Here is a 14,338-nt window from a genome sequence, read left to right as displayed (position 1 = left end):
CCTCTGCTGCAGTTCCGGTCACAGCCGCCAGGGGCGCTGGTGGCTCCCGGCCGGGCAGGGCGGGTGCGATGATTCCCCCGCGCCTGCAGGGGGCGCTGTGGGCGGGCCCAGCCCCTCTCACCACACAGCAAGGGCGGCACAGCCGGGGGAAGGGATGGAAAGGGGATTCCTTTACAAACCCACGGGGGGCAGCTGGTCCCGGTGCCCCTCTGGATAGTGAAATGGACTGTAGCAGGACCTTGGAACAATAGGCTGGAACAGCAGAGGCAGGCACACCTGGAGTGGTAAAAAGTGTAGCAAAAACTCCAGAGCTGTGCCAGGAGCTGTGCTGTGGGTTATCTCTGCAGGCACAGGATGCCAGGTTACTGAAGCAAAAAGCCTGAAGCAGCAGCAGAAAACCGCACTGGGCAGCAGCAGATGGCCTTCTGCAAGCAGCTGCCACAAGCACCCAGAAGACGCTCTCTCCAGAGGTGGGAAGAGGTCAGGGTTTTCCCCTGGGGCACCAAGTAGATGGTGTGAGTCCTTCCCAGTGAGATCAGATGTTGGAAAGGTCCCAATTCAACGGCTGCTCTTACAAGCAAAGGCTCACCCATGGTAAGGAGAAAAGCAGTGCACCACAAAACTCTGCATTGACAGCAAATTCTCCCCACAGCAACAGCCCAACTGCCTCCCCTCTGATCCCAAGAGTGAGGGGGAGCAAGGGACAAGCTCCTGGACCCCCAGCCAAACTCTCCCCAGCACTTCCAAAGAAAAAGCCCCACAGCTAAGAGACTGCAGCCAGCAGCACCCCTTCCCCCCATCTTGGCCACATCCTTTGCTTCTCTCAAGTACCCACTGTTCCGGTCCCTTAGGCAACAAATGGGAAAGAAATTCCCTAAGAAAGAAAAAAATGGAACAAATCCTAACCTCAAACACATATAAAGTTGTTATAACAAGGGCAAGAGCTAGATTCTGCACTTGGGATGGGTCAACCCTGGATGTACAGACAGACTGGGGATCAAGACACAGGAGAGCAGCACCACAGAAAGGGACCTGGGGATCCCGGTTGATGGAAAGTTGAATGTGAGTCAGCAGTGCTCTGGCAGCCAGGAGGGACAACCATGCTCAGGGTACATCAGGCACAGCATCACCACTTGGGCAAGGGAAGGGATTGTCCTGCTCTGCTCTGAGGCAGCCTCACCTCGAGTGCTGGGGGCAGTTTTGAGTGCCACAATGTAAGAAAGGTACAAAACTATCAGAGAACATCCAAAAAAGGGCTACAAAGATGGTGAAAGGGCTGGAGGGGAAGTGGTATTGCACATCCTTATAAAGGAAAGTAGAGATGCAGGGACTGATCTCTTCTGTAGTGACCGGTGACCCAAGGGAACAGTGACTCAGGGGAGGGTTAGACTATGTACATATATAATTGAAACATACATTTATAGTTTAATGTGTGTGTGTGTGTATATATATATATATATTATATATAATTAGACACTTTGAAATTACACACAACAAACCATTAGTAAATTACTTCTTCCAAAATCCTATGTTAGATCTCTGAGTGGCAAAAACATGCACAACAGGTGATTTTAGCCTACCATCCATTTCTGGATATGAGCCCATTTTCTATCATATGAATGCTGAGAAAACTACAGAATGTAAAAAGAAAACCAAACAAAACATTTACGGTATAAATTATAGTCACCACGCAGGATTGGATTCCTAAATTGAAAACTCAGAAAGATCTATATTAATTACCATGTAATCTTCAGAATAATACCAGATATCTACAGCAGCTCAAAAACTGAAACTGTGGCACAATGAGAATCATATAAAATTGAGGCAAAAAATGTTTCGTATCTTTTGCTCATTACCACAGGAAAAAAAACCCCACAACAACCAAGTAAGAGCATTACATGGATTTGAGTGTAATTATGATAAATAATAAATTCTGAATGTTTTACATGCAATGTCCAAACCTGAATTAAATGCATCAACTATGCAATAACCAGGTTGCTGAAAACCTAGTTTCTAGGATTTTTTTTCCTCAAGAAATGCAAACTTTAAGAGAAATGCATAGAGCAACACACAACTGTATGTGTAAATATTACCCCATTTAAATAATTTTTTAAAAATAAAGATACTGACAACAGCTATTTACTGTGAATTCTTTCAGTATAATCCAATACTAATGCTGAAAATACTCACACAAAAGTGAATTACACTAAAAGACAAAATCTTAGGGAAATGGAGAAATAAAATACATTATGAATTTTTGTAAAGCTTTGCAGTAATTCCTGGTGAGTTACACTACCTCTTTTTGCTGTCGCTCCAGCTCTCTCATACGTATATCTCTTGCCTCTGCTCGAGCTGCCCGTTTTGCTGCAAGTCTGGCTTCTGCCTACAAGCATATGGAAAACAATCAAAGTTTAAAAAAAAGGTTTTTGAATAATGGTTTGAGTACTCAATCTTCACAAGTACACATTAAAATTTTAACATCATAATACAGAAGTAATAAAGAATGAAATTTCAAAAAGAATACGTACCTAACTCTTTAAAGACAGCATTGCTAGTCAAAGGACTTAGATGTTCATTAAAAAAGTCATAGAATGGCTTGAGTGTGAAGGGAACTCAAAGAGCATCTAGTTCCAACCCCCAGATCAGGCACCATCAACTAAACCAGGTCACTCAGCACCCCATCCAATCTGGCATTGAACAGGTTCCAGGGATGGGATATCCACAACTTCTCTGCCCAACCTGTTCTAGTGCCTCACCATTCTCCTAATAAGAATTTCCTCCTAACATCTCATCTAAATCTACTCTCTTTTAATTTAAAACCATACATTCCCTATGTCCTAATGCTATCTGCCCACATTAAAAAAAGATCATTCTCCCTGTTTTTCATATGCCCCTTTCAGGTATTGGAAGGTTGCAGTGAGGTCTCCTTAAATCCATCTCTTCTTCAGGCTGAACAAGCCCAGCTCTCTCAGCCTGTCTTCATAGGTGAGGTGCTCCAGGACTCTGAGCATCTTTGTGGCCACCAACAAGTTCTTTTCCCAGTCTGAACTCACATCTGAGATTGCTGACTGACGTGCAATACGTTGTACTTGGACTTGCTGAATTTCAAGAGGTTCTCATGGGCCCAAGTTTATCCAGATGGCCCTGGATGGCATCCTATCCTTCTACTATGCCAACTGCAGCACTCTGCTTCACAGATCTGCAAACTTACTGAGGGTACACTCAATCCCACTCATGGTGTCATTGACAAAGGTATTAAAGAGACCTGGGAATATCATGGAATAAATTTTGCCATATAGCCAAAGTCTGAGTAAAGTAAAAGCCCAGTTTTTTCATGTTTGAATAATAAATTGCCAAAATATTCTCTCAAATTCTTTAAATATTAAACCACTGAAGACAGGTCTTCTACCAAAGGTTCCAGTTGTCTATGTAATGCTAATTAAAAACTTTTGAAACTCACCAGCAGCTAAAAATTCAGAATTCCTAATTCAAATTATAGAAGTTCTTAAAATGTAAAATCCAATGGATTTTGGCTTTTGTCATTGTCACAGCAAATGTTTATGTAAAACATTGGAAACCTATAAAACTATTTTACTGTGCTTAAGGAAAACTAAACAGGTATATAACTTGGGAGTTTAACTTCAAATTATGATTAAACTCCAGGCACAAAAATATCTTATCAAATAAGATATTTCTGTCAAACAAAATAGAAGGTAGATTCACTACAGCTTTTTTACTCATAATAGTTTGTCTTAATTCCAAATGACTCATGAAGACTATTTTTTCTGTATTTTGCATATGCAGATAAAACAATTCCAAGGCTCAAGGTGTCAATACTCCTGACATAATGTAATTTTTTTCAAAGCAGCATAAAGCTACTCTTCTTTCTACCTGATGACAACACACAAGCAAAGCAAGGAAATTACCATGCAACAGGAAATACTTCCATTTGTATCCTGTTATCACTCTGTCACATAGAAACAGTCACATAGGTATGCAACACAGAAAAAGGACTCAGAGCTGATATGTTTGTGTTTAGTTTTGTCTAGAAAATAGCAGATATATGCAATTGGCCTTTATGCTCTGGCAAGACTTTACTATTAAAGATACAAAGTTAATTGGTTCACTGATTCATGCTGAAAATCAATTCACATTTAACACTCTCTCCTAGTCCTACACCCAGAGACCTAACTTTAAATTCCTACAGTAAAAGGGCAGCTCCATTTCTACTAATTTACTAAACCTTTGATAAAACACAAGTGAATTTTATGTCAAATATTTATTATAAAAGAGGTGCCTGAAATTAAAGAAAAAGAAAATCTTATGTTTTTAGAGATTTTTTTAACAAGTAGGTTAATATTACATTAATTTTTAACCTGGGCAACTAGATTCCTCTAAAAAGCACACAATCACAAAAAAGACAAAATTTGGCAAGTTAACAAAAAGGACAGCTCTCAGGCTTCCTCCACCATACTTCAGAGCAAGAGACAAATTACAGTGCCATTAGAAAGGCCATAATACCAAGTAATTCTTAATTCTCAGCATATCTGTTAGAGCAGAGGCCTCATGCCATTGATGTAGCAGTCACTCAAGTCTTCACAGCTATGTCATTGAAGTTCAAAATTAACAATAATAGAGAAACAACCATAATTCAAAAGGACATAGTTTCTTCCCGGGTGCTGCAATTTACTCTATTGTTATACTGAAAAAGCCCATAAAAGTTGTAAAACAAATTATTACCAACAAATCCTTATCAAAAAATTTCATTGGCTGCATTGAAATAAAGTGCTATCATGCTTTCCAATTCAACTAGTGTTTGATTTGAGAGAGCATACCAAATACATCACTATTCCTTGCTCATAGTAGCTTGGGAGCCAATACAGATTACTTCCTATAGCATTTGCATTGAACCAAGTCCAGTCTTAGAAAAGGACAGACTGGCCACTACAGTCCTGATTTCAGTTTCACTGGTCATTATTCTCTATGTAGTCTTTAGACCAGACACACATTAATAATATATTTTATTATAAATATCCATTGTAATATTATCTAATTGTAGTACAGCTTATTAAAAAGTGATATACCAAGTTTCTGTTTTGCTGAAGTAAAAATTCAACTGTGTATTGTCCAAGATCTAGCAACTCTGACACTACTTCAGAAGCTTCCTAAAGAAACTTTGAACTGATAAAAAGAAATGGAATAGCTGAATTTTCTTGAAGATTTTAACTGCAAATAAGAGATGAGGTATTAAAACCTGGTACTCTTATGCTGGTGGAAAGAATGTTAAAAAATCTGCAGGGCAAACAGCCATTAGGTAAAGATACATTAATTCAGCGTATAATTTATTCAGAGAATTGATCAAAAAAGGACATAGAAGACTACAGAGGAGATCTTTGTAGCAAAAGAAATTGGATAGAAAAACACAGAAGAGGTCCTTGAGACTTGGGCAAAAAAAAAAAAGGACTAATTAAAAAATTATTATTTTAGAACTAAATCTTCAAATTAGCTTTCACATATGAACACACATACAATCCATATTTACCTTCTAATCTAGGACAAATTTGTCTTTTTAAACCAATCCTGCATTTCTTTGGGTATTAACTCTGGTCTAAGTAACAAAACAAAGCAATCTGTTCACCACTGAATTCTGAAATTCCTCATTTCAAAATAGATACCAAAAACCATTGCATGAACAAAAAAATGGGCATGTTTCCTTGTACCCGCATAAAAACCATTTCATTCTAGAAGATTATTATCCTGGCTGTTTTCAAGCAGTTAAGCAGTACCTTACAGCAGTATTCACTTTGACTGGTTCATTTAATTGCATAGGTTTAGTAAATCTAGAGGTAGCAAGACAATGTTCTCCTTCCAGGAAGTCACACAATCGGTTTCCTGATTTTAACCTCAAAACCAATTATTATAAACTATTTATAGTCATTCGGAAAGCCATCTCTACTTCTTCAATTTTTTCATCTTTGTTTTTAAACATATATTCTATCACAATCTTTTGAAAACTTCTCTCAACTTTCAAGGATAGCATGTTATCCCGTTAAAATCAAAAATATTTTTGGCAAGAAAGAAAAAAGAAAAGAAAGAAGAGGAGACTTTAACGTGAATGCCTTTGTAAAGATTGAGTCTGGAGACCCTCCTTTCTGATGTACTTTTCTTAGCCTCTTCATAGCAACAATCACGGTTGTTTTTATCCAGGTTAGCAGTATGACAATAACACAGAATCAATATGGTAGAGGCTTCCCTCAATGTTGAGCAAGAAGAAGCACAATATCTATCTCCATAGGGTAAATAGGCATCTTTTCCTTCCCTTGCCTGCATAAAGGAATTCACTAGAAAGCAACAGTATTTTATTTTTAATTTTTATACTCCAGAGAAGGTGACTCTAATTAGCTCAGATTGAGCATAAAAGCTTCATAAAGTTAAAATACAGACTATCCTAAAATGTTATTCACCTCTGAAAAGATTAGGATTATTTTGTCCTCATGGGCTGATATAACACAGAACTCGTTTCTCTCTCTGCCAAGGGATATGCAGTCCTGCAGTTTCCAGTGCAGGAGGCCCGGTTAAGGAGCACTTACTTCCTCCAGCAGATGGCAGCGCTGAGGACACGAGTGTCCCTGCGGCGGGACCGCTGCTCCTGCCGGCCACGGGCGCATGGAACGGCACCAGGACACACTGCCAGCTCCGGCTGAGCACCACGGTGAGCGTTTAAAAGATGCTCACCGTAATTCTTAATAGATAACTGCGTAGAGCAACTTAATTTCATCTTGTCTCATTAAAGGATTCTGTGCTCATTGCAGGGGGTTGGAATTAGATGATCTGTAAGGTCCCTTTCAATCCAAACTATTCTATGATTCCTTCTGCTGCTCAATTCTTCTGTATTCTCATTTCCATGCTTTTTGCCTTTATCTCCATACTGTCTCATGAAATCAAGGCAACACTATCACTCATGTGCTAAACGTATTTCTTATGGCTCCTCAGAAAACTGTTTTCTACTTCTGATGTCTCTGCCCCAGCTACAAACAACAAAATCTTATGTTTTATCATGACTTATTACGAGTTTTTGTTTCTGATATCTCATTCTTTTTCCATTTATTGCACAGATTCATATATATATTAAAAATCTCTAGAGTATCTTATATATCCTATATATATATCCTTAACCACTATTAAAAATGAAAGCAAATAAGACTTTGAATTAATACTAAGGTTAAAATAGCCAATTTAAAAATATTTAGTGACCTCTTACTAAAACAAAACAAAAAATCACCTAGCATCTACAAAGACAATATCCACAAGGATGGAATTCTTTGGGACTTTGCTTGTGTTCTTAACAGAAGCTGAACCATGAAGATAAAAACATGTACTAAACTTTAAACAGATTCATATGACAAAGACTGTTGTTAACTGTTCCTAAATTCATAATATAGCCCTCATTTAAAACATTTAAACATGTAAAAATACTCAACTCAGCTTCTTGTACTGTGCCAATTCCATAACATCATATCTTTATCAAAGTAGGAACAACCGCCCTCTACTCAAAGTTGAGCAATTAGAAAGTGAATTTTAAATCAAAATGAATCTTTATTCTCAGCCATGAGAAAACACCTTAAGAGTTTTTCATGCTCTTGCTATATAGTGAAAATAGTCATAAGAACAGTTCCTGAGAAAAACCCACCCAACCAAAACACGGAGACAACATTCCACAAGGCAGAAATCCAGTGAACACTGCTGCAATGTTGCTTCTCCACAAGGTCTAGTTCCCTGTCATCTAGTTACACATCCCTAAAGAATGGAAGGGTTGCTGATGGCAACACCCAAGAAAAGGCTATGAATGGTAAATCCTGATTGTGCATTCAAACTCCTGTTTAGCAGGTTGAGGATGGTGAGATGACACGCGTCAGACTCTTCTCACTCCCCGTCATGATATTCATTGTATCTGAGCATGAGCCACAGGCAGTGCAAGGACACGGAGGTGACTGAAACCTCCATTCTCACATAATCAGACTGCTTTTGGACTGGCAATCCTAGAAGATGGTGATGACAGGTTACTGCTAAGTATTTTAAATGAATAATTTGTCTGCAAACTACAAAGACAAGTGAAGCAGTGATGCACAACTCAGCCAAAGATATTCTGTCCACAAAAGAATTTAATAAGCAGAGAATCCCCACAACAAACACACAGGGAAAACATCTTGAGATCATATCAGCTGTATTCAATGTAGACTGTGAACATAATCTTGAGAATATGAACCTCAATTTTCATTCACCTAGTTACATGGGAATCCTTTTTGTTTAACAAATAAGAATATAATGTTGCCAAGAGCCTGAAATTACACTAGACAATCATCACCTGTACTTTGGGAAGCTCGAACTTTGCACAAGATATATGAAACTGTCTTCTACACCAGGTGATTTATTCTTCATCAATCTGAGAAAGCTAACAGTTTCAGAATCCATTATGAAAGCTAGAGAAAGAACAAAAAGGTCATATAAAGGAACTCTATACTTTCAGGAGACAGGCATTTTTTTCCTCTTAAGAGATAAGCTGACTTCAAATTAACCTTGCTATAATTAGAATACACTCAGCACGACATTTTAATGTAGTTGAATGCTTTTACACCCACAGTTCTTTTATTTCCTTGAAAGGAACACATGGAACAATATATCTACACCTGCTCCTGCAGCTTTTGAAAAAAGCATGATAAAGTGTTGTACCAAGATAAGATGCCAAACTGATCAACTGCAAGTAATTTCACTTCAGACACTGTGAAATAGGGAGAGATTACTTCCAGGAAAGAAAGCACAGATATATCCCTGTCCCTGGATATCACCTTTACTCTTCCTCAGTTCCAGTGAGCAAGGAAATTCAATGCTGGGGGAAAAAAAGCAAAAAAAAATAACAAAAAAAACCCCACCATAGTATAAAAAAGTAGGCCCCTAAGAAAGAGGTTTAGTAACTCAAAAGTTCTTGGAATAAGGCAAAAATTCACTCCAGTGTTAATGTTTTAGTATATTTCTGTGTATTGTATTGTGCATTTTAAAAATGCTTGTCTCAATGCTAGTCCCACACCAAGGAAAAAATGTGGAAGAGGTCTCTACATAACAGAAGTTAAGTACAAGAAATAAAGGGGAGGGAACAACCAACAGAAGAAAAACGTTTTCTGATGTGGAGGAAAGATGGAAAAAAATTTAAGAAATATCAAAGAGGAACCATCTGACCAGGCACCTCAGATCCTAAAATAGTGCCCTTATCTTCCATTAAATATTTTCATATAAAATGACATCAGATTCAACCAGTGCAGAAAAAAGACTATATGGAAAATAACTTAGTTGATCAGTGACAAAGAATTCTTTAAACCAAATTTCCTAGAAATCAATGTTACTGCTACTTAAAGGAAGATACCTTTTCTTTTTGACACATGCCACAGAACAAGGAAATTACAATTTTGTCAAATTAAAAGTTTCATTTTCTGAAATCTGAACTTTTAGAGAAAAACCACCCTGAATTGTCATACACTACATTAGAGTCACTTTACTAGAGTTCTTTGTACTACAAATTCCAATACTTCCTAGTGCCATTTTGTGACTGTTCTGAATCACAGAGCACTTTTGCGCAGTTTCACCATACAGATCATCCTGAGTGCAGCCTTTTGTTTCTACATACTCTGTTTACCATCTCTTAATACCTAGAACACCTTTAGGAAGATTTTCCAGAGAAGACACAGGGACTACAGGATTCAATTCAATTCTAGTAAGTAATGTCTTCTAAAAAATGGGATACAAGAGAACAAAGCCCAACAGTAATTTTAACTAGGATAATATGTATTACATATTGCTATTGAGATCATTTTCTAGGTTAAACGACAAGATGTTATGGAAGCATGCATATACTCAAAGAAATTTAAGGCCATATTCTTTCTTTCTTATTCACTGTTTTCCCAAAAAAATGAGAGACAGACCTTGATGAGTGAGATCATATATGATGCAGAGTCCCACACAGAACTTGGCTGACAGAGTGAGACCTTCCCTCAGAAATAGAACATGACTATGAACATGACTTTCTGTAAAGTTATCAACTAAAGTTTGGGGTTTTTTTACTGAAAAAGCTTATCTTTTGCCTATAGTCTATGATAGATACACCTGAAAATGTCTAAGCAGCTTTCTCTTCAGAGACCTATTACCTACCTATTTTGTCTTACATACACATATACAAACAAGTATTTACTTTACAAAGCAAATTAAAATCCACATTTTGCACTTGTTTAGGTTAACTAGGGCAAGCAGCTTTGTAGATAATGTAGCCCCAAAGAACTTGGATCCACTTCTATAGAAACAGTATTAAGGCTTTTGTTCCCTAGTCACACCATTTTCACCTAGAAATACTCTGGACCAAACAGACATCTCTAAGACTTTAAATTCTAACTGCCTATATCTGGTGGGATAAAATTCCCCTTTGTATCAACTTCCTGTTAATTGCAATGTTCACTGGTTGTCTCCAGCCCTCTTTTTTTTTTTTTTTTTTTTTTTTGGTTGTGAAATTCCTGGTACAGTGTACATATTAGGATTCTTTGGAAAGAAATGTGACTTTTCACATTTGAAATAGATTCTATTACAAATATATTTTAATAACAACTACTACACATTCAACACTAATCCACTATACTTACCATCTTAAGAACATTACACACTGTAATAGGATAAGTGTGTGTATTTTTTTAATTTTACACTTGAGATAGCACCTTTTCATTTATCTTCAAGCATGTAAGTATCTGTAGAAATAGTTTCTAGGCTTAAGTGTAAATCTGTGAAGGTACACTAATCATATAGTTAGCTGACATTTCAGTTAATGTGATTTTTTTGATCAAAAATTCTCTCAGCTTATATTAATTGTAATTTTTTTTTTTTTTGCTAACTATACTTTTTAAAGCACATCTTAAAAAATTAACTTTCCCTGGATAATGAGATTACTTCCATCACTATTTTTGAATTCAAGACACTTTAAAATTTGCAAACCTCTCTGGCAATGCTGCTTAGAGCTTCATCTTCTGCAGAAAACCTGTCTTTCACTGGAGTTCTCTTCCGTCCTGATCCAGGAGTTCCCATTTTTATCCTCTGAATCTGTATGTGAAAACACAGACAGGAAAAAGTTCAGTTTTAATTAAGATCTGGAAATAAAAAGAATCAACCAATCTAACAATGTCCTAAGTTTTCCCACCTTCAGCTATGTAATACTCAAGAAATCTACATGCAATTGGCATGTAATGGTAAAACTTTATCACAAAAGCTTGTGGCAGCTTTACAGAACACCACTGCATCCTTCAAGGTGCACACGTAGTATTTTTCTACTGAACAGAACCCATCAGTTTACCTACAGCTTCAAAGTCAGGCACAACTGTAAACTGCTCCTGGCTCAAAAAAGATACTTCTGTTGTCTGTCAATTTACATAACTCCAAAAAAGATATAAACTATTAAGTTATGGATGTGAAAAAAAACACCTAATAGACAACAAAGTGTTCAAGAATTAAATTTACATGATCATTAGAGTTCTCCTCAAAACAGAAAAGGCTCAACAGACAAACTTTACTGAGCATCCAAGTAGTTAGATGTGCCTTATTTACATTTTGACACAGCTGTTCTCACGCAGCCACATGAATTAGAACTGAACTTCTAAAGCAGAAGTTTTACTACAGCAGAAATAAAGACATCTTTATACAAAAAAGCTACTCTTTTGCCTACAAGAACAAGATTTTCATATTGGGAAATGAAGAGAGAAAGATACTACCAACATATACCCAAAATACATAAGATACCCTCTTACTTTTCCTCCAGAAACTGCTTATGAATTGCAAGCATATAAAAATGACCAACAAAATAAAACACAGCCCATTTAGCTACAATCAGAAAAATGTTACCAAAAAACCCTAAAAAACAAACAAAACAAAACAACAAACAAACAAACAAACAACAAACCTCAAAAAACCACAACCATATTAGCTTTTTTCAAATGTCCTAAAGAAATCCTACTTCCAGACATCCAGGTCCTCCCAAATGTCAGACTAAAATTTGTGGTAGACAAGCTATTTGACAAAGTAAGTATCCTACAAGGGGTTTGAGAAAACACCTTAGTTATAACAAATATTTCTATTTGCAGGAAGAAGAGATCTAAACAGTAACTAGTATTGGTTATTATTTTGAAACTGAACTACCTTTCTTACTGGATCTAACTAGAAGACACTCAGTAATTGATTATAGTTTAGTCAAAGGGGAAGAAGGAAAAAAAAACCCAAGTATTTGTACAAGCAGAGTTTTTACTTTATTACTTTTACACAGCAATCACAAAGCCAAAATATATTGGGGTATTTTCTGGTACTCAAAGGCACCAAGTAGCATCACAGAACTTTTATTCTTATTTTGTAGCTTTTACACCTTTTTACCACTCTTCCCTTAATAACTTTATACCACTACTCCTTTCTTTTCCTTGCAAGCAAGACGATTTTTAACTCTGCTTCAAATTTTACAGGTATTTTACTATTCTTCATCTGCTCAGTATTGTCACTGCTAATCTATTTGGTAAGAGTCTGTATTTTTAGTCTTAAAAACAAGCAAGTAAACTTATGTCTTGTACTCAGGCAAATTTAGATAAATACATGCACAAACAGTCTGGATATCTCCATGGCAAAGGTTTCATCTCAGAGCTAGAGGTTGCTGTCTGCATTCTGAATATCTCAAAAAATCTGCATCTCTCTTCAGTAATTCTTATTGGCTGACTTCAAATATTAAAAGCAGATAGGGCCCAAACTAGAAGTTACATGAACACAAAATATTACCACTAGTACAGAAGGCTTTAACAATGTTATATACTAGCCACAAGAAAAAAATCATTAAATGTTCACTACAATAAATGGTATTCATGTAAGAAAAGAAATCAAATCTATCTACTAAAAGTCACTAACCATGAAATTATTTTAATTGACACATTAAAGGTAATATTTCTTTTAACAGTATTTACCACATAAGTAAAAACTGCAGAATAACTGCACATACCATAGACTTGAACTGCATTTGTTGTCTTCCTTTAAACAATGTACCATTTCTAATAGACAACAAACTTTGGTTTGTTAACCGAGTGAAATGCTCTTAGCTGGCAGACAGATCTGGGAAATGTAATGGGTTATAGTGCAAATATAGATAATTTTAGTATAGCTATGTTCAGTTGTGAACTGTAGTTATTTGCAGAGTGGTAATTTCATAAAAATTAGATGCTGATGCTTTAAATGAGGAAAACACACTCCATCTCAGTCACTGTGGAAGAAGGCAAGAGTGTCATTCCTGCCAGCTCTCTGCCATGCTTCTCACCTAGAATGAGCACAGAACTCCTGACTGAGCCCAAACACAAGAGGGAACAGGATAGATTACCCAGAAGGTATACAGAGGTGCAGCCTTTGCCTACAAGGAGGAATTAAGAAAGTCAAAGCTCAGTTGAAGCCAAAACTAACAAAGGCTGATAAGGACAAAGAAGAAGGCAACTCTAAGGACATCAGGAACACAAGAAAGACTAAGAAAACTGCAGGGCCACTGTTTAATGACTCAGGTGAGAGTAGTGGGCACTTGCCAAGCCCCACCCTTGGCAGAATGGTCTGGATAATAACAAACATGAAGATAGGAATCTTTGTGTGTGTGAATCAAATAAGCAAAATTGTCTGACAGGGTATGGGCCCAAAACTAGCCATGTTGAAGAACAAGAGAATTGTCAGTTACAGTAAACAGAAACTGTTTGAAATAAAGGAGTCCTCTTGAAACTAAAACCAAAACCAAATTGGAAGTCTATACAGTGACAGTAGCAGTGATTTGGAGGGCTAACAGCATCAGTCAAACCCCAGTTGGATGCTGTCAGAAGTCACCCACTGACTGCATGATATCTGTCCAACCAATACAGCATCCCTCCCAGTGGGTGCAAGATCCTGAGCTCCAGCTAGCAGGTGGTCAGTACAGGGAGGGTGTGAATGTGACCTTGTTAGGTATGCTCTCAGTGCCATGTGCACTAGGACATAGCACAGCACATATTAGAGAACAGCACAGGTACACAAATATCTAGAGTGTCCACGTCTCCAGCAGAAATCATGTGCAAATAGTGGACCCTGCAGCTGAACAACAAGAACAGTTAAATACCAGGCTAGAGAGACTGTGAAATGTCCATCCCTAAAGATGGTAAAAACTGAACTAGACAAGGCTCTGAAAAACCTTTTCTAATTGACAATAATTTGGGCAAAGGATGACCACCTTAGAATCCTTCTAAAAGAAAATACACAGTTCTTTTTTTAT

General features: G+C 37.1%; 1 protein-coding gene across 8 annotated transcripts in view; it reads right to left on the bottom strand.

Annotated features, from left to right (window-relative positions):
• LRRFIP2 (LRR binding FLII interacting protein 2) overlaps window positions 1-14,338 on the bottom strand; it is a 52,906-nt gene that overhangs the window by 33,113 nt on the left and 5,455 nt on the right. For 7 of the 8 annotated variants that reach the window (XM_056485713.1, XM_056485711.1, XM_056485708.1 and 4 more), the window contains 2 exons: window positions 11,029-11,133; window positions 2,297-2,383 (listed from right to left, as the gene is read on the bottom strand). In XM_056485713.1, the coding sequence (XP_056341688.1) occupies window positions 2,297-2,383; window positions 11,029-11,118 (177 nt within the window). In that variant the 5' untranslated portion in view covers window positions 11,119-11,133. Of the gene's footprint in view, window positions 1-2,293; window positions 2,384-11,028; window positions 11,134-14,338 lie in introns of all 8 variants that reach the window. The other variant, XM_056485707.1, reaches the window with a different exon arrangement.

The sequence above is a fragment of the Oenanthe melanoleuca genome, chromosome 2, assembly GCF_029582105.1.
Source record: "Oenanthe melanoleuca isolate GR-GAL-2019-014 chromosome 2, OMel1.0, whole genome shotgun sequence".
In the NCBI taxonomy this organism is placed as follows: Eukaryota; Metazoa; Chordata; class Aves; order Passeriformes; family Muscicapidae; genus Oenanthe; species Oenanthe melanoleuca.
Note: the sequence above shows the minus strand (reverse complement) of the source record. Positions and strands in the feature narration are given on the sequence as shown.